The sequence below is a fragment of the Myxine glutinosa genome, chromosome 4 (assembly GCF_964187855.1).
Source record: "Myxine glutinosa chromosome 4, kmMyxGlut1.1, whole genome shotgun sequence".
NCBI classification, from domain to species: Eukaryota; Metazoa; Chordata; class Myxini; order Myxiniformes; family Myxinidae; genus Myxine; species Myxine glutinosa.
In genome coordinates, this window is record NC_136264.1 from 149,603,000 (window position 1) to 149,629,317 (window position 26,318).

At 45.2% G+C, this 26,318-nt stretch overlaps 1 protein-coding gene across 7 annotated transcripts in view; it reads right to left on the reverse strand.

Moving 5' to 3' along the window:
* LOC137425379 (glycogenin-1) overlaps nucleotides 1–26,318 on the reverse strand; it is a 122,637-nt gene that overhangs the window by 16,843 nt on the left and 79,476 nt on the right. For 3 of the 7 annotated variants that reach the window (XM_068113773.2, XM_068113769.2, XM_068113767.2), the window contains 5 exons: nucleotides 13,956–14,094; nucleotides 7,987–8,161; nucleotides 7,102–7,264; nucleotides 6,796–6,922; nucleotides 6,399–6,678 (listed from right to left, as the gene is read on the reverse strand). In XM_068113773.2, coding sequence (XP_067969874.1) covers nucleotides 6,399–6,678; nucleotides 6,796–6,922; nucleotides 7,102–7,264; nucleotides 7,987–8,161; nucleotides 13,956–14,094 — 884 coding nt within the window. Of the gene's footprint in view, nucleotides 1–6,398; nucleotides 6,679–6,795; nucleotides 6,923–7,101; nucleotides 7,265–7,986; nucleotides 8,162–13,955; nucleotides 14,098–26,318 lie in introns of all 7 variants that reach the window. The other 4 variants (XM_068113772.2, XM_068113771.2, XM_068113766.2 and 1 more) reach the window with 2 other exon arrangements.

A 26,318-nucleotide genomic window follows, 5' to 3' on the forward strand; every position in this document is an offset into this window, starting at 1 on the left:
TTTTTGGGGACACCCCTCCACAACGAGCAGTTTTAGAGATCCCCAATTTTTTTTTAGAGATCCCCAAAATCCCCAATTTTACTAACGCCTTGAACAAAATTGGAACATAACGGGTGATGAAGGTTGTGGTGAAGTTTCATCGAAATTGTGTGTAGTTTCTGAGAAGAAAGCAAATACCTATTTTGGGGGCCAGTCCCCCTGTAAATCCCAAAAAGGGCAGATTTTTTTAATGCCATGAACAAACTTTAGTCACAACACAACAAATATCATTTGTGCCAAGTTTGGTCACAATCCCTTCAGCGGTTTCGGAGAAGAAGTTGCAAGTGTTTACGGACTGAAGAGACGCGCCATCGCATAAGCTCCCCTGAACTTTGTTCCAGGTGAGCTAAAAACTAGCACTGCCACTTTATAACTGCTGGCATTGATGACCGGGTACCACACGCCGTCCCGCTTTGATACAACCCCGCTTTCATCGGACACACGTGACACATGACGTCCTCTTTATAAAACCGAATTCAGTATTGTATTTTAAATATAAAAAAGAGGGGTCTTTTGGGTTATCAGGGTCCTTTGCTCTTTTGGGTCCTCTGGTTCTTCATGGTATTTATGGGTGTTCGGGGTATTTTGGGGTCTTGGTGGTCCTAAAGGTTCTTCAAAGGTCCTATGTGTCTCAGCAGTCCAAAGTGTCGAAAGGTACATTCCGATAGTACAGAAGTAATAGACAGGATGCCACTGACTTCAAACAGTACATAATTAATAGTTATAGTGAAAAGTCACATGGCTGAAGATATGTAGAGTTTCTTCTTCTTCAAACAATAACTTCTGGCTGCCAGACCGACCGTACAACCAATAATGTTGAAATTTTAAACACGTATTCCTGCGACATTACTTTGAGGTTTTACGTTGATCAACAAAGCGTTTCAAGAGGTATAATTTTAAAAAAGATTTTCATGCAATACAATATGGCTGCCAATCCATGTGACCTATCAATTATTCCAGAACACCATGGTATCCCCAAGGCATGGAGAACATATGTGTTAAGTTTCCACTCGATCTGTTCAGTCGTTCTGGAGAAGTACTCAGGAGGCCAGAAGCTGAACCTGGAAAGTGGTTCCAAAGTTTTTTTTCCTCAGTGTTTTCATGTTCTATAGGTATTGTACTCTATGAAACTGCATGATGGCATTCTCCCATCATTGAGCATTTTCATATAACAGGTTTTATACAAATGCGGCTATCAGGATGCAAAACACTGGTTTTAGGGGGGTGGGGAAAATAGAAATACCCTTATATCTTTACAAGCATTCAAGCTGGGGTCTTGATTTTTTGAATATGGGTGTATCCTGACCATACCTATTCATGGGTCAAAGGTCAAAGTAATAGGTCAAGGTCAAAGGTCAAATATCTGGGTCAAACGTGTACAACGCAGCATTGTTTATACACTGAAATATTTCTCATTATACTGAACCTGTATCCATTGTTATAACGTCTGATGTCTTGTTATAAGGTCTCATGAGCTCAATACTGAATGAAGAAATGCTCGACTACATAATATTTATCGAGTTATTTATGATTTTATGTTCAAAGATTACATCAAATCTGGTTATACGTAAATGATCTGTATATGGTGTACCTATCCATAGGTTACTAAACCAGCAAAATTGTACATATTCTGTATTTGGTTTTAAAATCTTTCTTATATCATAATCATCAATCATCAGTGTTATTGTAATCATCATCATCTTCCCCTTCATCACTTGTTTCATCATCACTATCAGGTGATATAGTATTCACTCTGTTGTGACATACTGATGCTGCGTCCTGTTGCTGACAGGCACAGAAGACTGAGCAAGTCATTCCTGCTTTGTCGCATCCACATCGAATACTTTCACATGGTGTGTCACTGGAGCAGTCACAACTGATGGTCTTTTGGATGTACTCGGGGACCAGTTGACTTCCTGCAGGAACTGCAGTTGGGCAGAGCATATCCCCATCTTTGCTCTATCCATACTCCAACGGGTCTAACTTCTGAGGCTCAGACCTCAAGGCATTCTTCCACAAGAAGGTTTGTAGGTGTACTCTTTTCAGATTTTCCTGGAAAGCAGCATCAGTTGGTGGGAGTGAACAGAGTTTTGGCATTGTGCTGCTCCCCTTGCCTATTCTGGTCTTCCATACCTTTGCTCTAGCCTCACAGAGAGTATGGCAGCTTTTCTGACCGTAAGTAGCAACAGCGAATTGAGTTGCCTGCTTCACTACTGCCAGGGGGCCTCAATTTCTCCAAGAAGACTCAGTGAGTGTTGTTTTATAGTGTTCAACATCTTCTTCCTCCCGATGCCAAAGCATCCTGCTGCAGTATCACATCCAGATAAGGAGTGTCCTGCAAGCAGGTTTGGAATGAGGTCTGCATATTGGGCAGCGGTTGCCTTGACGTCGGCGACACTTCTTCCATGTATAGGAGATTGCATTATAATTGGGATGTCAAGATTCTGCTCCAGATAGTGGTGCAACAGACGGGCCCACACATCTGTATCAGCCACCACAGCTACACAGGATGCCCCCTCTGAAGCTGCCATGAATGCTTGCTGCACTATATTGTCAGCTTCCTCATGACTGGTAATACAGATCGTCTTTCTATGACAATGCCCTTGCTAATCTCGATAGTTTCCTCCTGTCCTTTTATCAAAAGTGTGTGCTCCTGTGTATGGTTCTGAACAACGTCTTCATCTCTTTGCAAGTCCTCGCATATCAGTTTGATGAGCTGCTTCTTATTGCCTGTAACAGTCATACTGCTTTCTGTGTGGGGATTGGTGTTGAGGGTGTCAACTGATACACCCTGCCAGTACCTCTGGCTAATCGTGTTGAATCTTTGGTGCTGAATTCATTGTATTTATCAAAGACTAGATAGACATCACATTTGGAGAGCTTCTCTGCTATTTTGTGCTTGAAGGCATCAATGTAAGTCTGCACATTTCCAACAGCAGGCCAACCAGGTATCCAGAGAAGGGCACACCCATCAATGACAGTGATTTGTATTTCTTCATGGGCTACTCTTGATGACACCTCAATTTTCACATCTCTTTTCAAGATGGATTTAGATGCGGATATCCGCATATCACCAGAGTCTGCAAAGAGAGCCGTTGGCAGTGGAGGCAATTCATGGGACATCAGATGGTCAAAGTCTATATCCCTATTACTGGCCTGCAGACATATGACGACTGTCGATTAGGTTTGTATCAAAAACCTTCTGCGTGCCGATATTTACAGACTTCTTCGTGTCTGCCATTGAAGTTATCCTTCTTGCACTCTTGTGATGAAAGCCTCGAGGTAAAGCCTCTGTAAATTCCCCGGAGTGTTTGCTCCCGATTTCAATTGATTTGTGAACATTGACTGTTGAAGATGATTGCACCCTTCCAGTAACTATGTTCACAATTGATCCCTCTGGGTGCTGCTGGTGGTCAAGTGGTGGTATGCACTGGCCCATCTTAACTTCACTTCACCACAAGGGGAAGATGGTGATGATTACAATAACACTGATGATTGATGATGTTTATGATAAAATAAAGATTTTAAAACCAAATACAGAATATGTACAATTTTGCTGGTTTAGTAACCTATGGATAGGTACACCATATACAGATCATTTACGTATAACCAGATTTGATGTAATCTTTGAACATAAAATCATAAATAACTCAATAAATATTATGTAGTCGAGCATTTCTTCATTCAGTATTGAGCTCATGAGACCTTATAACAAGACATTAGACGTTATAACAATGGATACAGGTTCAGTATAATGAGAAATATATCAGTGTATAAACAATGCTGAGTTGTACACGTTTGACCAAGATATTTGACCTTTGACCTTGACCTATGACTTTGACCTTCGACACACGAATAGGTATGGTCAAGATACACCCATATGCAAAAAATGAAGACCCTATCTTGAATGCTTGTAAAGATATAAGGGTATTTCTATTTTCCCCACCCCCCTAAAACCAGTGTTTTGCGTCCCGATAGCCGCAATTGTATAAAGCCTGTTATATGAAAATGCTCAATGATGGGAGAATGCCATCATGCAGTTTCATAGAGTACAATACCTATATAACATGAAAACACTGAGAAAAAAAACAACAACTTTGGACCCACTTTCCAGGTCAGGCCAAATATGCATTTGACCCCCTGACTAAAGTGGCTTTTTAAAAGTTTATTCTTCCAAAAAAAATCATAACTGCGAAACCATGTGACCCACGACGTCATGGTCGCAGAATTTCTTGTTCATCATGGGTATGCGATCATGCATGTAAAGTTTCACCTCGATCTGTTCAGCCGTTTTGGAGAAGGGTTTTTAGTGTTTTTCAGGGAAAAAAATATGGTGGTCGAACCACGTAACCGATGACGTCACAATTTTCTTTTTCTCGACCAATTTATCCCTAGAACACGCTCAACAAATTTCATATTCATGGGATCAAGCGTTCTACTTGTCGAATTATGACATCATAATGGAGGCACATATGACATAATCATTAACCTATGTTGTTTCCCCATAGAGTACTTTACAATGAGCCCTGTCTCCATTTGTTTCCAAGCGATTTCAGAGATATAGAGAGGCAAAGTTTGTTTTTCCAATATGGCCCCCATACCACATGACGTATGATGTCATAATTAGAATTAAAAATTCTACAGGTGGAGCCGCTCCTTTGGTGAAAAATTTGTGTCAATCGGACCAACGGTTGCAGAGAAAATGAATTTTGAAGGGAATAAACCTGAAAAATCGCGGCGGAAGAAGAAGAAAAAGAATCTAAACATCAACAATAGGGTACCACAGCCTGAAAGGCTAGTGGGACCACTGGTGAAGTCCTGCTGGGACTTCCAGGAAAGAAGTTGGTATTTCAAAAAAGTGGATCTGTGGCAAAGGACCCTGATAACCCACAGCCTGAAAGGCTAGTGGTACCCTAAAAAGCTCTAAACATTACCCTAAATGCAGAAGGCATTTGTGTTCAGATGGCTTAAGACGAGTCGTCTGAGCAAGGTAAAGCAAAGTGATGAAAATGTATTTATTTATTCAGGGTTGTAGAATGAGGAACTATTCTTGTTGGTGAAGGTTGCTGTCAATCCGTGTAGGCAGACAGGTAGAATAGATGAAATCAATAGGACGTTGATTCAGCAGACTTAGTGATGTCATGGTTAGAGTATCCACTCAGTCTGGAAAGTCAGCGGTTAAAATCTGGGCTAAGACAAAAGACCATAAATGCTATGTGCTGCTTCTTTGCTCGACTTGATGCTCATCGTTTAAAAAAACCATACGTTGGCAACCATTGACCAGGCTTCATGAGCCTAATGGCTTCTAGGAGTTGAGATCCCTTCTCAGGGAACTCATTATTGAGGTATCCTAACCAATGCGGGAAGCAAGGAGAGGTTGACGTTTCAGATATCAAATATTTGCCCCGAAGCGTTAATGCGTGAAATGTTAGCTTATCTTCGCTTTCCACGGTGCGGTTAGCACACATCAGCCAACATACTGTTGATTTCATCCATTACCTCCATTGACGTTTTTTTTTCTTTGACCCAATCCAACGAAGTTTTTCTGCCACCATTATTTCATCACCTTCCTCCGTCTGTGGAATCATCTCCTAAAGGCGGCTGCATCATACCTCCCTCCGCATTGTACTCTCTCGCATCCCTATCCTTGAGCTTTTCTACTCTGACTGATTCTTTCCAGCAACTGCTCCCCTTCACTTCACATAGTACAGTATTTTCATTCACCGTTTTTCTGACACACCTTGGTCATCCAGCTCTCACATGAGCCTCGATTCTAGGGGATGGGGGAAGTGGAGAAAGGGGATGAATAAATGAAGATATTCACATCACCCAAACTTTGACCAATCTTCAAAAATGCAAGTCAACCTTGGAATGAGAATCCCTTATCCTACATATCCTGTTCTTCAGTGTAATTACTATACGTGAAGCCTGGTGTTGGCTTAGCGGTTTGGGTGCCAGCTTGGGATCCTAGGATCCTGGGTTCGAATCCCAGTCGATCGCTGAATTAACGCCAGGGGGGTTGACTCAGCCTGTCATCCTTCCGAGGTCAGCAAATTGAGTACCAGTTCTCACTGGTAATGTTGTTGTGTGTTGCAAGGTGTTCCTGTGTGTTCCTGTGTGTCCCTGTGTGTTGCAAGAGGCGACTAACAGGGTTGGCGGCAGGAAGGGCATCCGGCCATTAAACATTGCTTCAAAAAGGGGACCACGGTGCCCAAAAAAGGCCAACCCCTGCTCTGCGGGGAAAAATGGCCTCTAAAGGTGGTTCAGTGTAATTACTGCACGTGAAAACTTCTGCCAAAAGCCATACTAATAATAAAAAGGTTGATTGGCTGTGATACATTTTGCAAACAGCACGATACCTGTTTGAGAGCCCCAGAAACCTGGTCTGGAAGGCTCATAGACGCCAGAGGCAGTTCTGTCATTTCTTTTGGGGATTCCATCACCAGTCCCCCTTCTTCAAGCAAAGGAATCACGTTTTCATATAGGTGCCACCACTTGGTCACCAGTGGTCCCAGAATTCCGGTTGCATTGCCGGCTCCACTGTCCGGTGGGATAGCTGTGCCGTGCTGAGAATGGTAGGTCCAATGCCAAGGTTTTATGGCGCCAAGGAAGTGGATTACACGAGCCTTTGAGCCAAACCTGTATGTGCGCGTGTGTGTACGTACATGGGGGAAGGGAGTCAGAGAGAGTGACCGTTGGTGAATTGCAAGACAGAGAACCCGTTTGGTGTAAAGGTAAGTGATGCAAGCGCCTCACTGTCTAAAAGCTGGGAGGCAGGTGTAAAGGCTGGTGATAGCGAGGTTGAAGATAAACGGCAAGTGATGGGTGATGTCCTTTGTCGCCCAATCACTGAAAAACGTGTTCAACAGACCTTGGTCCCCACCTGGACAGATTCACCATCAATCAACCTTGACATGATATGAGTTATCAACTGGAGTCATGCAGGCCTATCTCATTTCGTAGAAACACAAACACTCAAAAAGGTCTCAAGTTAGTTTTGTTATTTAATCCTTGAAAAACATGGTAGTAGGCAGAGCAAAGCATGTGCAGGGCTGCACGCACCGTCAAAACTGCCAAGACACGTGGCAGCAGTGAGAAGAGCAGCGTGTGTAGAATGGCTCGGCCGGAAGACAAACAAGCCAGAGTTAAAGCAATCGGGCCAGGCTGGGTCAGGTGCAGCGGAAAACTCCTCACGCTCAAAGAGCTCATCAATGTTGCTCAACGCCTGTAAAACAGAACACAGAGAGAAGAGGTCGAGTGAAAATGCAGACCGGAAAAGGCAAGAGACTTTGGTCAAACAGCAAAGGCAACAACATTTTATCGATACAAATTTTAAAAATCTAAATTTAAAATTTTAAGACTGCTCTATATTTGGTACATATACACAAAGAATTAAGTTAAGCACCCCTACACAACGAATTAAGGTAAGCACCCCCTAATATATATTCTTTGTGTATATGTATACATTGGCATATATTCTAAGGTATGTGAGATCAAATAATGATTGGTATGACATTAGCAATTATCCATTGATGAAAGTGAGTGATCAAAGTGAAAAAAAGTGATCGGTTGAGTCAGTGATCCGATCACGTGGGTCCTACACACGTTATGGACGCAAAGATCGCTAGAGGTCTTCTCAGAACAATGACTGTACGTTAGAAAACATAAACGTCATCCACACTGTCCGTGATGGACCTATAGCTCCATACTTAAATTGAGGTGAAAATATGCCTAAAATTCCCAAAAAATTTCACCTTAAATTATTCAGAATAAAATATTGAAAACGGCATGGTTGTTATGTTTTTATGTGACCATAATATCACTTCTCCAGAAAATATAGCAATATCATGGGTATATTACACTGTTTTGACGACAACAAACTTGTAATGTGCGAGGTTGTAAAAAAACGGGGGGGGGTGCTTAACTTAATTCTTTGTGTATATATACCATTGTATCAGCATCCATGAAAACAGCCTTGCTGTATTGTGTCAGAGACCAGCAGTGCAACTTTGTGAGGGACAAGCCGAGTTCTGGACGTTGCAGCAGTACCAAGCGAGCAGCATCACAGCTCTTCATAACGTCCACTTCACAAACCTCGTCAAATACACGATCAAGTGCATATCTGCACCAGCAAAGAAGGAACATTTACAATGAACTTTGGCACAGTATGAGGCCATTTGGCCCATAATTCATTCATTCATTCTATAAAATTACACATGGGAAAGGGCTTTTCAACTCTTGCATCACCAGATAGTTGTGTATACATATATATGTATATGTATATATGTATATGTATATATATATATATTGTTTAGGTTCTGCAAATGCACCCCCAAGCATACCGGAAACACTTTGGTTCCCATACGAGCTAAATGCCTTCAGAAAGTATTCACACCCCTTGATGTTTTCACATTTTTTTGCGTTCGTGTAAATTTAAAATCGATTAAACTTATATTTTTGTCACCAATCTAAACAAAATATCCCAAGCAAAAAAAAGCCTCCTCTCATGCTGCCTTGCCCTCTCCTACCCTCCCCTTTGCCCCCCCCCCCTCCTCCCTCTCTCTCTTTGCATTCCTGTCACAAAGTAACTCTGCATTTCCCGGCAACACCACCTTTGCTAGTCCATCTAATATAAAGGGGGGAGGAGGTGTGTGTGTGTTTGTGTGTGTGTGTGTGTGGCATAGTTTTGTGTCTATTAATTACATACGTCTATTAATTAATTACGGATGCCTGGTGTTGGGTTGACGGTTAGGGGGCTGGCTTGGGGTTCTAGGATCCCGAGTTCAAAATCCGGTCGGTCGTTGAATTAACACTAGGTGGGGTTGACTCAGGTTGTCATCCTTCCGAGATCGGTGAAATGAGTACTAGCTTACTGGGATGAACGAGCCATTTGAGTGCCCTGCGTAGGAGTGACGCCCCGACCAGGATTGTGCCCAATAGTCAAGAAACTGCTTCGGCAGCCATATGCATCTGACGATGCGGGAGTGGACATCATCATAATTAATTAATTACACATGACGTACAATTGAAATGTACCTTTTAATTCTCTAGACTGCAGAGATCTCTTTGACCTTTGAAGAACCCTTTAGACCCCTAAGATCCCTAAGACCTCCAAAGACCCAAACGTCCCCAGAGGACCCAAATGACAGAACCCGGCAGGCAGGTATGCTACATGGCGGTGAAAGACCAATGAAAATTTGGTCCGATGGATCACAATCTACCGTTTGCAGAAGACTTCGACAGCAGAATTACAAAGGCTGCGCCACAAGATGCAAACCTCTTAGCACCCAAAATAGAAAGGCCAGATTTGAATTTGTCCTGTACAGAGCCTGGTGTTGGCTTAGCGGTTAGGGTGCAGGCTTGGGATCCGAGGATCCCGAGTTCGAATCCTTGTCGATCGCTGAATTAACGCCAGGGGGGTTGACTCAGCCTGTCATTCTTCCGAGGTCGGCAAATTGAGTACCAGCTTGCTGGGATGAATGATCCCGGTGTGTACCCCGATTTAGAATAGGTACACCGTATCCCTGCGCATCGTAAGAGACGACCAAGGGTTGGCGTCAGGAAGGGAATCCGGCCATAAAAACATTGCCTCAAACAGGGAACCATGATTGTCATGGGGCCCGCAAGGCTAACCCCCACTCTAGCGGGGAAAAAGTGGCCTTAAAACGATCATTCATTCATTCATTCATTCAGAGGTGAGCCAGTGAGTTCTGCAAAAAATGTTTCATGGACAGATGAGACAAAAACATTTACCATTTACATAGTAAACACAAACATTTACATAGTAAAGGTGAAAGTGTGGAGAAAGGAAGGAACTGCATATGATCCAAAGCATATACTACGTCATCTGTGAAGCATGGTGGAGGTAGCGCCAAGGCTTGGCCTCTGGAACTGGCTCACTCAACTTTATTGATGTAAGTAATGATAGCAGCAGCAGATGGAATTTGGAAGTGTACAGAAACATTTTATCTGCCTATGTACAACAAATTCCTCCAAACTCATTGGGTGGCGTTTTATCACACAGCAAGACAATGACCCAAATCACACTGCCACTGCAACCAAGGTGTTCATCAGGGAAAAAGTTGAAGGTTTTAGACTGGCCAAGTCAATCTCCTGATTTAAATCCAATGGACGTGTGTTTCACTTGCTGTAGAGGAGATTTAAGTCAGAAACACCCCTAAACAAACAACTGAAAATGGCTGCAGTAAAGGCTTGGTAAAGCATCTCAAAGGAAGATACCAAGAGTTTGGTGATGTTGATGGGTCACAGGCTCGAGGCAGTTATTGCATGCAAGGGATATGCAACCAAATAATAACTATTATACCACTTTAACTTACTTTAAGTTAATCCGTTTCAAATTCTTATGCTTACCTAAAATGGGGGTAAAACAGAACATACAAAGTGCAACATATATGCATAGAAATACCAAGATAGAAAAGCTGGCCTTCAGCTTGCCTCATATTCATCTTTTGATCTCAAATCCAAATTTCTTGAGTATATAACAACAATAACAAATTTGACTTCACTGTTCCAATACTTATGGAGGGCACTATATAAAAGCTCAAAGTTGCATGTGGACTTTATGGACGCCCTGCATTTATAAAAACGAATACACCTTGGCAAGAACCAATGGATTAAACTACAGCCGGACAAGGTGAGGTAAACACTCAGTGCCCAACAACACCATGCTCACCTACACATAACTCACAACAGTGATTCCACAAATAACGCAACATGCACCAGAATTGAACCCGCATGCACAAGCAGCCAAGGTAATGCCACAGAAGAGCAAAAACAAAAATGCACCGACATCGACTCAACCCAACGCATAAAACACCAGGTCACACTAAATGAGAATGAGCATTGCAAACCATAGATTATGTTAATGGCGACCCGTGTCTGCTGCCACAGAAGATTTGTCTGCATCATCATGCCACAGAAGAATCTCATTTATATTACATGTGACTAGACTCAGTGTTGTAATGGTTAGAGCATCCGCAGAGTCTGGGAGGTCGGCTCAACCCCCAGCCGGATCATAACGACTTCAAAAATGGTACATGCTGCTTGCTTGACGTTCAGCATTTAAAATGGATAGAGCACAGAAAATCCTCATCGGTTGGCATACATGGGGAGGAGGAAAATTCCTCCAGAGAAAATGCCCCACTGAGTGCGATGAGAAAAATGGTGCTGTTACCACGAGTATCCTGGGAAGCGATAGCACTTCGCCCAAGATCAGTGGCTGTTAAATGTTTGTCTCAGTGTGTATGAATGCATGTGTGCATATATATATTTTCAGGATTCAAAATAAGCAGTGGCCCAAGTGCCAAATCCCACGAAAAACTCAGTCAGGTCACCAAAGGCTGGTCCTGGGTGGCTCGTGTGGACACATGGCGAATTCTTCGATATATCCTCTTCATCGATGTATTTGGTCATTACTTATCGTTATGCAATCTCAACCACCTAAACTTACCAAGGGAGACTACGGGTGTTATGGCAAAGGTTGTAGCGACTTAATTTGCTCTCCTCACTTGGAGTTCCGAAAGTGGGATGACGCAAATTAACTACGCAAGCATGTACAGTGAAGTGCCACTTCCGGTGGGAGAGAGGGTATTATGAGGGATGCTTCAGAACACTCAATTGTATCACGAGTATCATCTTGGTGTGTGTGTATATATATATATATATATATATATATATATATATATATATATATACACAGTCACGTGAAAAAGTAAGTGCACCCCATGTAAAGTTTTGACCTTTTCAACATATTTCAACATACAGCTATTTGATCTTCATTTCAACAATATTGATAGATAAAAGTGATATAATATAACAAATATGAAACATTTACATTTTGTAGTCCATTGTATAATTTAAATAAACATAAATGCAAATTTGGCATGTGGAAAAAGTAAGTACACCCTTGGCTCTAATAGGTGGTATTGCCCCCTTTGGCAGAAACAACCTCAAGTAGGCGTTTCTTATAACTGTCGACCAGTCTCTGACATCGACTGGGAAAGATTTTTGCCCACTCCTCCATGCAGAATTCTTTCAGCTGTGCGATGTTTGAGGGGTTTCTTGCATACACAGCTCGTTTCAAATCCCCCCACAACATTTCGATGGGATTTAGATCCGGGCTTTGACTTGGCCATTCCAGAACCCTCCATTTCTTTCTTTTCAGCCATTCCTTGGTGGATTTACTGGTATGTTTAGGGTCATTGTCATGTTGCAAGGTCCACCTTCGGTTGAGCTTCAACTTTCCGACAGATGGCCTCACATTATCCTCAAGCACCCTCTGGTACAATGAAGAATTCATAGTGGATTCTATGATGGTGAGCTGCCCAGGCCCTGATGCAGCAAAGCTGCCCCAAACCATAATATTTCCACCACCATGCTTTTCAGTTGGTATCAGGTTCTTGTGGTCAAATGCTGTCTTTGGTTTTTGCCAAGCATGTCTTCTGGTACTGTGGCCAAATAGCTCTACCTTTGACTCATCTGTCCAGAGCACATTGTTCCAGAAGTGCTGGTCTTTGCAGAAGGTGTTCATTGGCAAACTTTAGTCTTGCCCTGATGTTCTTTCTGGACAGCAAAGGTTTCCTCCTGGCACACCTCCCATGTAGATCAAATTTGTGCAGCCTCTTTCTAATGGTAGACTCGTGCACCTTGACATCAACAGTGGCAAGAGCTACATGTAGGTCCCGTGATGACATTCTGGGGTTCTTAGAGACTTGTTTCAGCATATTGCGGTCTGCTCTCGGGCTGAACTTGCTGGGGCAGTCTAGGCTGAACAAGTTGGCAGTTGTTTGGAATCTTCTCCACTTGTAGATGATCTTCCGGACAGTCGAATGATTGATTTCAAATTGTTTGGAGATCTTTTTAAATCCCTTCCCAGACTCGTAGGCATCTATAACCTTCTTTCTAAAGGCCTCAGAGAGCTCTTTTGATCTAGGCATGGTGACGCCACACACTTCAACAACAAAGAGCAAACCAAACTAAATGTCTGAGGTTTAAATAAGACAGGTTCCTCCAAGATCCTCTCTAACGATGTTCTAATCATTTGCACCTGAGCTGGTGCACCTGATTCTAATTTCAGGCATTTGAAGTAGTGATAAATGTAGGGGTGTACTTACTTTTTCCACATCCAAAATTTTCATTTATGTTTATTTAAATTATACAATGGACTACAAAATGTAAATGTTTCATGATATTTGTTATATTATGTCACCTTTATCTATCAATATTGTTGAAATGAAGATCAAATAGCTGTATGTTGAAATATGTTGAAAAAGTCAAAACTTTACATGGGGTGTACTTACTTTTTCACGTGACTGCATATATCTATCTATAATTCCAGTAATCTCTGTGTGTGTGTGTGTGTGTGTGTGTGTGTGTCTCTGTGTGTGTGTGTTTGTCTGTGACCGCTGTTTCTCGACAACCACGGGTCCGATATACTTGAAACTTGCCAGGTATATTGCTGGGGACCCGAGGATGTGCCTTTTCAAGGTTTGAAATTAATCGCAGAAGTACTTACCGAGCTATGGCGATTTAGCCGTTCGCCGTTCGCTTTGGCGTTGCGAATGGACCAAACCATTGCATGTAAATAGAGGGGGGGGGGTTCTGTGGTCGTTGCGAATGGACCAAACCATTCATGTAAATAGAGGGGGGGGGGGGTTCTGTGGTCGTTACTGCCACGTGGTTTCAAAGTTTTTTTTTGTTGTTGTTGTTTGCACGCATGTTTTTTTGCACCCACGTACGGGCACGCCCTAGGATGTTTACACACACACACCCCTACACAAATTTTTTTTTTTTTTTTTTTTTGGCAAGGAACGGGCACCCACGTACGGGCACGTCCTAGCTTATATATAGTACGGGCATGCCCTAGTATATATAAACCCAATATTGTTCTGACTCACCGGATAGGGGAAGAGATCTTGGGTGTGACCAAAGCGACGAGGTTGCGTGTAGTTCCATGTTGTCGTAACGATTCCGCTAACACGAGGGCACCGCGCCCGTATGCCTCACTCGCCACCAACGTCACAAATGCCTCGCTTGCTGCTGAGAAAGATTCAGAAAGATGCATTTTGCAGCAATCGCCTTTTCACCATTTGGTCCAGCAAACTAAAGTTACAACTAACCACAAAGTACATCAAGGTATGCACATATACATATTGTTACGTTTGTCGGGGGTAGGGATACCATCGGCCAGGTAGTGTGTATAGCTTAGTGTGCTCCGAATGTCGCGAAGAAGAATAACCACCTCAATGTACTACAAGTAGGGATCCGGTAGACCGTGTGTTCAGATTAAGTGTATCTTTGTCCCCATTACAAGGAGTGGGGTATGTTAATTAGCTCAGGGATTATGGGTAATGTATCCCTTGTATGTCGGTCGATACCTCTAATTTATTTCCTATGTCCCTTTTGGCACCACACCATAGACACTAGCCAAAATCGCCCATTAAACAGCTCACTATTAAAAAGCTAACCGGAAGTCATGCATCAAGCCCGACCGCTGACAACACCCGACTTGGGAAGTGCACAGGTCGGGCAGGCCGAGGTCCACGCCCCGAGGGATAGTGATTGGATGGGGTTTTGATTGCGGGAAAGGACTGTTAAGAAACGACTCGCTGATTGGCAAAGGACCACAGATGAAGTCAGAGCCTGCGTGGTGAAGGAACGCGCTCGCAGACATTTTCTCTTCTCTTCGCTCTACTTCTTGGCTTTACGCGCTCGCGGACATTCGCTGTTCTCTTCTCCTTGGCTCCTCGCTCTGACCGATTCCCTCTTGCACCTGCTCGTTTTGAACTTTGTTGGTGAACGCCAGCATTTTTATATCTCTCCGCATCAATGCCCTTCTGGTTCTTCTTCGATTTTGGATCTCATCGTGGGCGGCCGTGCGCCGATATCTTGCTGGTGGTCATGAGGAGGAAGAGCTGCGGCTTTCCAAGCAAGAGCGATGGGTGGACGAGCGCTGCTGGCTCACTGCAGTGCGACACAGCGAGGCCTGGGTTCCCACCAACGAACGAGAGGTTCCCGCCAACGAGCCCGAGACGATTTTGACATCCCCTGATGAGAACCCACCAGCCGATTTGAGTTGAGTCCCCTGCATAAATGACACACACATTTGTTTTCCAGATATTTTATCCCATTGTCTGTATACGAGTCTGGTTGTGGGAGCGCTCCAAATTAGGAATTTAGTTTATCGTGTGTCTCTTTGTACCGGTATATCTTTGTATATCAATATCTTTCTATCTCTTTGTGTCATCGTCTTCTGAGGAGTTTGTAGACAGTGTGGTGAGTGTGACTGGAGTGAGTGATAGGTTGATGATGGTGAAAATGATGAATGGAAAGCTCTTGGTGAACGTCATCTCAGGATATGCTCTGCAGGATGGTCGGAGCGATGAAGAGAAGGACAAGTTCTGGTGTGCGATAGAGAAGCTGATGGAAAACGTGAACGATGAGGAAGTTGTTGTGGTAGGAGGAGACCTAAATGGACATGTGGGAAGGAGTATGGATGGTTTTGAGGGAGTTCATGGGGGTTACGGATATGGTGTGAGAAATGGAGAAGGTGAAAGGATTTTGGAGTTTGCTGATGGAGCCGATTTGTTGATTTCTAATACTCAGTTCCAGAAAGGGACTAATAAGCTTGTTACATACATGTCAGGTGGGTCGACGACAACCGTTGACTACCTGATGGTGCGTAGGTGAGATAGGGGGCACCTCCAGGACACAAAGGTGATCCCGGGGGAGGAGGCTGTTTCACAGCACCATTTGCTTGTCTGCGACACAAGGGTGAAAGGTGCGAGGAGAGCTCGGCGGGTGAAGTACCAACCGAGAATGAAGGTGTGGAGGTTGAAAGAGGTGACAGTAAGGGAGGCATTAAAAGAGAGGCTGAGTAGGGGAGAGGCTGATGTGGTTGAGCTTGAACGTGGTTGGATGTCAATGAAAGATAGTCTGTTGGGAGCCGTTGGTGAGGTATGTGGATGGACAAAAGGACCACCGAGGCACTCAGAAACATGGTGGTGGGATGATGAAGTTGCAAAGAGGATCGATGAGAAGAGGAAGAAGTTCAAGGAGTGGCAGAAGGCGAAGGGTACGGGAGCAGAAAAATTAGAGCATGAAAGTTATGAGGCAGCCACGAAGGCTGCAAAGAAAGAGGTAGCAAAGGCGCAGGAGGCATGTAGGAAAATGTTCGGAGAACGCTTGGATTTGGAAGAGGGTCAGAGAGCGGTATTCAGGATTGCAATGCAGACAGCGAAAGAGAGGTGTGATGTGATGGGGGTGAGTTGCTTGAGGGATGAAGTGGGACAAATCGTTGTGGACCCAGATGGAATTAAAGGAAGATGGAAAAGATATATGGAAATGCTGTTGAATACAGAGAATGAATGGGATGGCAACATAGAGAGTAACTCAGTTTTAGGACCGGCAGAGAAGATAACTGAGAAGGAAGTTGAGGAAGCGATAAAAGCAATGAAGAGTAGAAAAGCGGGAGGGCCGACGGGAGTTGTGGGAGATATGTTGAAGGCAGCAGGAAGTTGGGGTGTGAAGAGAATGACAGAGATCTGTAATCTGGTGGTGAAAGAAGGCCGCATTCCAGTGGGTTGGGAACTGAGTACCCTCGTCCCTCTAAACAAGGGGAAAGGTGACCCTCTGGAGTGTGGCTCATACCGAGCGATAAAGTTATTGGAGCATGGAATGAAGGTATTGGAAAGGGTGTTGGAGAGGAGGATAAGGAAGAAGGTGAAGATCGACGAAATGCAGTTTGGATTTATGCCAGGAAGAGGAACGACAGACGCGCTCTTTATTGTGAGGCAGTTGCAGGAGAAGTACTTGGAGAAGAGGAAGAAGTTGTTTCTTGGGTTTGTTGATCTGAAGAAAGCATTCGATAGGGTTCCACGCGAAGTATTGACATGGGCATTGAGGAAGTTAGAAGTGGAGGAATGGTTGATCAGAGTAGTGATGGCAATGTACAAAAGAGCGCGCACAGCTGTAAGGACGAAGGACGGGAACAGTGGTGAGTTTGAGGTGAAGGTGGGAGTGCATCAGGGGTCGGTACTAAGTCCACTACTATTTGTAGCTGTGATGGAGGTGCTGGCTCAGAACGTAAAGGAGGGTTTACCATGGGAGTTGTTGTATGCAGATGATCTGGTGTTGATTGTGGAAAGTATGGATGGACTGAAGGAAAAGATGAACAAGTGGAAGACAGTAGTATGGAGACAAAAGGTCTGAAGGTGAATATCGGAAAGACGAAGGTGATGGCAAGTGGTAAAGCATGTGGTGAGGTGGAAAGAACTGGGAAGTGGCCATGTGCTGTGTGCAGGAAGGGTGTCGGAGTGAACTCCATTCAATGTACAATGTGCGCTGAGTGGGTTCATCAAAAATGTAGTGGTCCGAGAGGGTCATTAACCAGTGTGGCAGCTACATTGAAATGTAAGGTGTGCACAGAGGGAGCTGCAGATGGAGGAAATGTTGAGTTGGATCTTGGAGACGGCGTGAAGCTGGAAGGTGTGAAAACATTTTGCTACCTCGGAGACATGCTGAATGGAGAAGGTGGATCAGACTCGGCAACGGTTGCTAGAGTGAGATGTGCATGGAAGAAGTTTCGGGAACTGAGTGGCATGCTGATGAGGAGGGGAGTGTCATTGAAGCTGAAGGGAAAGGTGTATGTTGCATGTGTGAGAAGTGTTATGATTTATGGGAGCGAGACATGGGTCATGAATGTAGAGCAGCAGCGAAGGCTGGAAAGGGTGGAAATGCGAATGGTTCGGTGGATGTGCGGGAGTATCATTGAGAGAGAGGAAGACAAATGTTGAATTGTGAAAGATGATGGGAATAGAGCCTGTGATTGATGCTGTGAAGAGGAACAGGTTGAGATGGATTGGTCATGTGTTGAGAAAGGATGAAAGTGACTGGTTGAGAAGAGTGATGGAAATGAATGTAGAAGGAAGTAGAGGACGGGGAAGACTGAGAAAGACTTGGCTACAGATGGTGGAAGAAGAAATGCGGGCAAAGGGGTTAACAAGGAGAGATGCAGAAAATAGGGCAAAATGGAGAAGATTGTCATGGGGACGGCAAGGCTAACCCCCGCTCCAGCAGGGAAAATGGCCTTAAAATGCATGTTGTTGTTGTTGTTGTTGTCTTTGTACCAGCATTTATTTAAATAAACCTGTTATTTTTGTACATTTAAAATCCGTTTTCGTTCGAGTTATTTTTTTTTCAGGTGTGGAGACGTCGAGTGGAAGCCGTTCAGATAAGGCTCTGGATTTCCTCCCTCCCTCTTGCTTTCCCATGCGTATTCTCCGCCATTTGAACTGATCGCCTCGGAGTAACAGCTCGTTTAGTCATCCGTGCTACCTTAAGGTGATCATCAAGGGTAGGCACGCGACGTGTGTGTGTGTATATATATATATATATATATATATATATATATATATATATATATATATATATATATATATATATATATATATCTATATATATATCTATATATCTATATATATATATATATATATATATATATCTATATATATATATATCTATATATATACGGTTTTGAGATTTGTACAAATGACATCATTAAAGGCTAAAGGTTTGCTCCCCCATAGTTAGTCCACAAGCAACATGTAGGCCCACTTCGAGTATTAGTTATGTCATAGTATGTGTGAGTATAGGCCATTTCCCTAGTAATATCTGCGTTGTGTAAAGCCATGAGTTTAGGTCCTTTCATTTATGCGCCACCCTCCCAATTCCATCTATGGGCATAATTGATCCCGCGCCCCATTTGGCATCCCTCAATTTGTTTCGCTTTGGGCTACCGGCAGCTTTGGCTGCCAGCAGCATTCGCTGCCCTTTGTTCGCTCGAACTAGTCAAGTGACACGAGGTAGGCCTGAAAGGAGGGAGGAGCGCGGGGTCGAGGTGGGCCGGCGTCAAGCAGCACGTCAGAGGCGATGACGGTAAGGGCCATCAGCCAACCAGGGCTCTCAGGGCATGGCGTGATAGGGCGTGGTAAGACGCGTCTAGCAAGTGCTAGAAGGTTCGCTGGGCAGCGCTATATAAGTCTTGCACAAAGCCCTTGAGGAGGACTTATGAGAGAGGACTCGCATGAAAGTACTTGCCAGAGAACCTATGCACGAGAACCTACCAGGACGACTTGCACGAGAGAAGAGGGCTGGTTGAGAGCACTTCATTGTGTTAGCGCTTCGAGGCTATTCGCCTATTACGTACGCAGCCACGCGAGTGAACGCGGCAATAGCCGCCAGTATTAACTGCCAGAGCCCAGACCCTACCGTTCGCCCTGTATTATCCCGTGTGCGCCACCGACACGCGGAGAGCTCCTGCCGTCTCTACTATCCATCTTCGTGGTACGAGCTGGGGACCGGAGAGAGCTGACCATCCGTGGACGTGCCCTCCATCCCTGGACGTGCCGACCTTCATCTGCAATCCCCGTGTGAGTGTCTGTGTGTGAGACGGGCCCGTTTGTCTGGGGTATTAAGTATAAGACTGCTTAAGGACTGCACTGTGTCTTCTTCTTCTGATCATTGTACAAAGTGTGAATAAATCTTGTTATTCCTTTTCTTCCAATTTGACCGTTTCTGTGATTTCCATCTTTGGGTAAGCGTGGCACGAATAAGAACCGCTTGGATCGGGGTCTAGTCATTGATAACGGCTCGGATCACGGGTTCGCTACCGCTCGGCGTATCCACCAACACCCGTGATTCGGCGGGCCTTATTTCCTCGTTTCTGGGCAGCGCGAGTAATTAGGTAATAGCGAATTCTTAGTCTTAAAACCGTATTTCGCGCTGTCCGGGAAGGACGTCATCGGTCCCGGGTCCCGTCGGTCAGTTAAAGACAAGGGGACTAATCCCCCCATGGTAAGGGGAAAAGGCCGGCGCTGAGATCCGCAACAATTGGTGTCGGGGAGTGCGATTGGAACCGAAGTGCACTTAACGCACTCAAAATTATGAGCGGCCGAAATTTAATTATTAAAATCTAAATTTAATTCGTGCCATGGATAGCCAAGACGGTCGAATGCCGGTGGGGGTAAATGATGAGGTAGAGGAGGAATTAGAATCGATGACCCAGGACCCCCGGGAAGAATTGGGAGAAATAGAGGAGGAAGCGGAAGAGGTAGCAGGGGAAGAAAATGGCGGCGCCTCGCACGTGGCGGCGAGGGCCGCGCCCGCTGCGCAAGTGAGGGTTATGGATATGCAATCCTTCATGGTGCAATTCATGGCAGAAATGAGAGAGATGGGGAACAGATCAAAAAGGGAAATAATTGACGCCCAAAAGAATTACATGAATAAAATAAATGGGAGAATGGACATCCAAGACAAAAAAATGGATGCGCAAAGTAGCCAATTGAAGGAAATGGGGGACAAATCTACTCGGGAAACAAAAGAGTTGAAAAACAAGATGGGGGATCAATTGGAAGAGGCGAAAAACGGGCTGGAAAGCAGATTGGACACCCGAGGGGAGTTAATAAAAAAGATGGGGGAGGACATAAGGCGCAGGTCGAGCGGGAAAGTTGCATTGGTACGCGACGGGGTAGCGCGACGTGAGGAAAGCGGGGAAAGCGAGTTTGAGCAGAACACAGCCAAGTTGACCGGGGTGGAAATTGCGACTCGGGGTATGGAAAAGCCGACGGCTGCCGAATTGGAAAATTGTATTTTATGTGCACCGGCGGTCGTCTAGGAAAATGAAAAAGAAATAATCATAGTTGAAATTGGGGCCGAAGAGACAGCAGGAATAGGATTTAAATCGGAGGAAAAAATGGAATATGTGCAAAGTCCGTGTTCGCATTGTGATGTCGTGCTGCCTAACCCAAAGGAAAGTTTGCAGGTGCGGTTGGAGGAGAAGAGAATCCCGAAGGTGAGTAGGAGCGTGTATGGCGCGAAAATGTTTGGCGCGAAAGTGTTTGGCGCGAAAAGATTTTTCGCGCGCTTGGGATCGCGACGTCACCCGGGCGCTCGTGGAAGGTCCGTGGTGCGCTGTGTGAAGGTGAATGGCGCGCATGTGCGAACGGCGCCGGAGCGCAAGTGTAATACGGAGTGTATGTGGGAAGAGTGTGTTGAAGAAGAGTGTGAAATGGAGTGTGACACAGAGTGTGCGATGGCCGAAGAGTGTGCGAGAATGCACACCGGAGCGTGTTGTTGTAGAGCGTGTGCAGGAGTGTACACCAGAGCGCGTGATTGGGTGTGTGCAGGAGTACACACCCGTGGTAGTTACTGAGGATGTAACAAAAGAGTGTGCGAGAGGGTGTGTGGTTATGGAGTGTACGAACGGCATGAGTGCGCCTGAGTGGTGTGCACCTGAGTGTGCAAGAAAAGAGAATGCACGAGCGAGTGCAGTAATATAATGCAGGGAATGTATGGGAGGCGCTGGAGCGCCGCTTTGTGTGCGTATGGAATGGGTCGCGTGTCAGTGTGAGAATGCGGCTCAAGCATCGACCCAGACCGGGGGGGTTAGCGTTTAGGCCGACGTATAGACGCGCTCTCGGTGCGTGGTGCGCTTTGTGTGCTGCGGGGGCCGGCGGCGATCGTTGTCGCGGCGGCGTGCACGATTCGGGCCGGGCCCCGCCCTGTATGGTCGGTGCCGTGCCGTGGCGAAAGAGGCAAACAACATGGTTCGAGGGGAGGAAGGAGAGGTCGGACCTTCGCCCCCTGGCGGGCGCGGTGCTCCGACCGGGGGAGGTTGGGCCATCGTGCCGGGGACAGAAAGGCTCCGCGCAGAGATGGCGCCTGGAACCTTGGCCCAAGCATGCCTCCTCCCCAGAATCGAAAATGCCGGACGGACCCAACCAACAGGAGACCAAACACCCGTATGCATTGCTCGGCTTTGCAAAGCCGAGCTGTGATGACGAGAATGTATTGCCGCACGGAGAGGCTCATAGTTAGTGGACAGTTAGCCATAGTGTTGGCGAATGGTACCTTTACCATTCTTTTTTGGGGCACATGAGCTTGAGATTATGGGGATGGCAGTGAAAGCTCGCAGAGGGCGGGCTAGGATAATTGTTAGGGATTTAGAAATGACAGTAGAGACTGAGATTTAAGTAGAGACATTGGTACAGGTAGAGGGGACGTAGTCAGATTCGAAGGATGATAATGACGAGGGAAGTGCTTAGTGTATGGGAAGACGGGAAAGCACGAGTATTAGAGGGAAGTAGTTAGTTAGATGATGCTGCGTGTGTGAAAAGTGTATAAGTGGTGTATTGAGGACAAGTGGAATGGTGTTGAGTGAATGGACTTGCATGGTGTGCAAGTGGGGAATATTTGGTGTGTGGAATGAGTGGTGTGGAATGAGTGGTGTGGAGTGCATGGTGCGAAGGAGTGGATGGGGGAAGATGGACCCCTTCATGAATACCCGGGGAGGGTAGTTTAAAGTTAGGTAGAGGGTTTACGTAAATTGTTGGATATTGACACCTGTGGTGCAGGTAGTAGCAAGGAAGTGCTTAGATGGGTGCATGAGTCTGTGGAAATGGCTGAGCGTGTGGGCTTTGTTGGTACGTATGGTTATTGGGGCACTCCGCCACTGGTAGTCTGTCGGCCAGGTGAGGCCGCAGGTAGGCTCTGGGAGCCAGTCAGAGTAGTGTTCAGTGGGGCCCGAGGATCCTAGGAGAGGACCCGGGTAGCCCAATGCCAGAGAGGGCATCAGAGGGGTGAGAGAGCTAGGAGGGGCATTCCCCGATTTAGGGTAGTTGTAAGGAGCAAGGTAAGCTCGGGTGGCGACTTCAGTGGCGGAGGTGCGCAGGTAGGTAGACCTGCTGGTGGAGCCACACGACCCAGCCCCGAAATTGTGCGAAGGCACAGTAAGAAAAATTGGGGAGTGAGACCCAAATTGGAAGGGTGGGTCAATGGAAATTGGTTTTTAGAACCACATAGTTTAAAGATGCCAATTGGCAGGGCAAGACCCCGGGTAGTTTAAAGGAGTTAATGTTATTAGAGTATAGTTAGGATGAAAAATCTCTTCGCACCATCCACATCCACTCACCAAGGGTGACAGAACTCCACACCAGGTTTTGCAAATGATTTGAGTGGGTGAGACGCATCACGACGGAAAGTGACTGTGTGTTTATTCCATCTCTTCCTTCTTGGGAGGGATTGGATGACGAATTTGGCATAGAGGGGGATATGGGAGACAAGACGTAGAGACGCATTTGTAAATTGTAAATACAGGGAGGGGCAAGGGTAGTGTCGGCTGACATGGGGGGTTACGTACGGCTAGAGACGAGCTTTCTCTGCTCGCTCTCCCGCGCCCCTCAGCCCTCATGTTGCATTGCCTTGTACTGCGTGTACCTTTGCGCCTTTCCTCCGCTAACTCTGCTTGTTTTCCTCCCCACCCATGGACCCATTTTTTGAGGGGAGTGTGCAGGAACCCTGAACGGTGCAGCTGCACTTTGCTAAACCTGTGCAGCTGCACTCTGCTACCTTTTGCTGCACCAATACACCCTATGGACCACACGTTCTGTGGCCTGGCATCTTTGCTGAGCAGACATTTGCTGCAAACGTTACCTTGCCCCTGCGGACCACTGGTTCTAAGTGGCGTCAATGTCACGCAGATGGACCATAAGATTGGCCCTGCAAATAAAAAACGGACACGGTTTGTGCATTTTTTATTCCGGTGTGTCAGGAAAGAAGACTTCAAGTTTTATTATGGCACACGGAAGACGAAGCAGGAAGACGCAAGAAGCAGCAGCCCAGCAGCAAAAGCCAACATTTATTTTGTGCATTAATGGTGATTGTGCATTTTTGTGCATTTTTTTTGGTGTATTGGTTCATTGCATTGTGTTTCACTCCTCCCAAATTTCTTTCCCACAAAAGGACAGGTCCTGGGTTATAGAGATGTAAATAATTAGTTAGTCTTGTAAATAACATGCTCCCCACCGGCTTTATGTATAGTTTGAGAATTCTTTCCACAATTCGGTTAGCTGTGGGTGTGAGTCTGCGAGTTAATACACAACGCAGTAGGTGGGGCATATCTAGTGTTGTAAAACTGTCGTATACAGGGTGTTAGATTAAATGTAGAGGGGAACCACACCTACAGTCACATGAAAAAGTAAGTACACCCCATGTAAAGTTTTGACTTTTTCAACATATTTCAACATACAGCTATTTGATCTTCATTTCAACAATATTGATAGATAAAGGTGATATAATATAACAAATATCATGAAACATTTACATTTTGTAGTCCATTGTATAATTTAAATAAACATAAATTCAAATTTCGCATGTGGAAAAAGTAAGTACACCCTTGGCTCTAATAGGTGGTATTGCCCCATTTGGCAGAAACAACCTCAAGTAGGCATTTCTTATAACTATCTACCAGTCTCTGACATCGACTGGGAGAAATTTTTGCCCACTCCTCCATGCAGAATTCTTTCAGCTGTGCGATGTTTGAGGGATTTCTTGCATGCACAGCTCGTTTCAAATCCACACACAACATCTCGATGGGACTTAGATCCAGCTTTGACTTGGCCATTCCAGAACCCCCCATTTCTTTCTTTTCAGCCATTCCTTGGTGGATTTACTGGTATTTTTAGGGTCATTGTCATGTTGCAAGGTCCACCTTCGGTTGAGCTTCAACTTTCCGACAGATGGCCTCACATTATCCTCAAGCACCCTCTGGTACAATGAAGAATTGATAGTGGATTATATGATGGTGAGCTGCCCAGGCCCTGATGCAGCAAAGCTGCACCAAAACATAATATTTCCACCACCATGCTTTACAATTGGTATCAGGTTCTTGTGGTCAAATGCTGTCTTTGGTTTTCGCCAAACATGTCTTCTGGTACTGTGGCCAAATAGCTCTACCTTTGACTCATCTGTCCAGAGCCCAATGTTCCAGAAGTGCTGGTCTTTGCCTAGGACCTAGGTGTTCATTGGCAAACTTTAGTCTTGCCCTGATGTTCTTTCTGGAAAGCAAAGGTTTCCTCCTGGCACACCTCCCATGTAGATCAAATTTGTGCAGCCTCTTTCTTATGGTAGATTCGTGCACTTTGACATCAACAGTGGCAAGAGCTAGTTGTAGGTCCCCTGATGACATTCTGGGGTTCTTAGAGACTTCTTTCAGCATCTTGCGGTCTGCTCTCGGGCTGAACTTGCTGGGGCGGCCTGGCCTGAACAAGTTGGCAGTTGTTTGGAATCTTCTCCACTTGTAGATGATCTTCCGGACAGTCGAATGATTGATTTCAAATTGTTTGGAGATATTTTCAAATCCCTTCCCAGACTCGTAGGCATCTATAACCTTCTTTCTGAAGGCCTCAGAGAGCTCTTTTGATCTAGGCATGGTGACGCCACACACTTCAACAAAAAGAGTAAACCAAACTAAATGTCTGAGGTTTAAATAAGACAGGTTCCTCCATGATCCTCTCTAACGATGTTCTAATCATTTGCACCTGAGCTGGTGCACCTGATTCTAATTTTAGGTATTTGAAGTCGTGATAAATTTAGGGGCGTACTTACTTTTTCCACATGCAAAATTTGCATTTATGTTTATTTAAATTATACAATGGACTCCAAAATGTAAATGTTTCATGATATTTGTTATATTATATCACCTTTATCTATCAATATTGTTGAAATGAAGATCAAATAGCTGTATGTTGAAATATGTTGAAAAAGTCAAAACTTTACATGGGGTGTACTTACTTTTTCACGTGACTAAGTGTCACACGGAATTTCAAGAGTAGTCCTGAACCTTGCTCAAAACCTGTCATTCTCACATGTGTGGGATCGGATCGGGGACAAGCCTGGTGAAGGAGGGGGGCAGTGATACGGTTTTGAGATTTGTACATATGACATCATTAAAGGCTAAAGGTTTGCCCCCCCATAGTTAGTCCACAAGCAACACGTAGGCCCACTTCGAGTATTGGTTATGTCATAGTATGTGTGAGTATAGGCCATTTCCCTCGTAATATCTGCGTTGTGTAAAGCCATGAGTTTAGGTCCTTTCATTTTTGCGCCACCCTCCCAATTCCATCTATGGGCATAATTGATCCCGCGCCCCATTTGGCATCCCTCAATTTGTTACGCTTTGGGCTACCCGCAGCAGTTTGTTACGCTTTGGCTGCCAGCAGCATTCGCTGCCCTTTGTTCGCTCGAACTAGTCAAGTGACACGAGGTCGGCCTGAAAAGAGGGAGGAGCGCGGGGTCGAGGTGGGGCGGCGTCAAGCAGCACATCAGAGGCGATGACGGTAAGGGCCATCAGCCAACCAGGGCTCTAAGGGCATGGCGTGATAGGGCGCGGTAAGACGCGTCCAGCAAGTGCTAGAAGGTCCGCT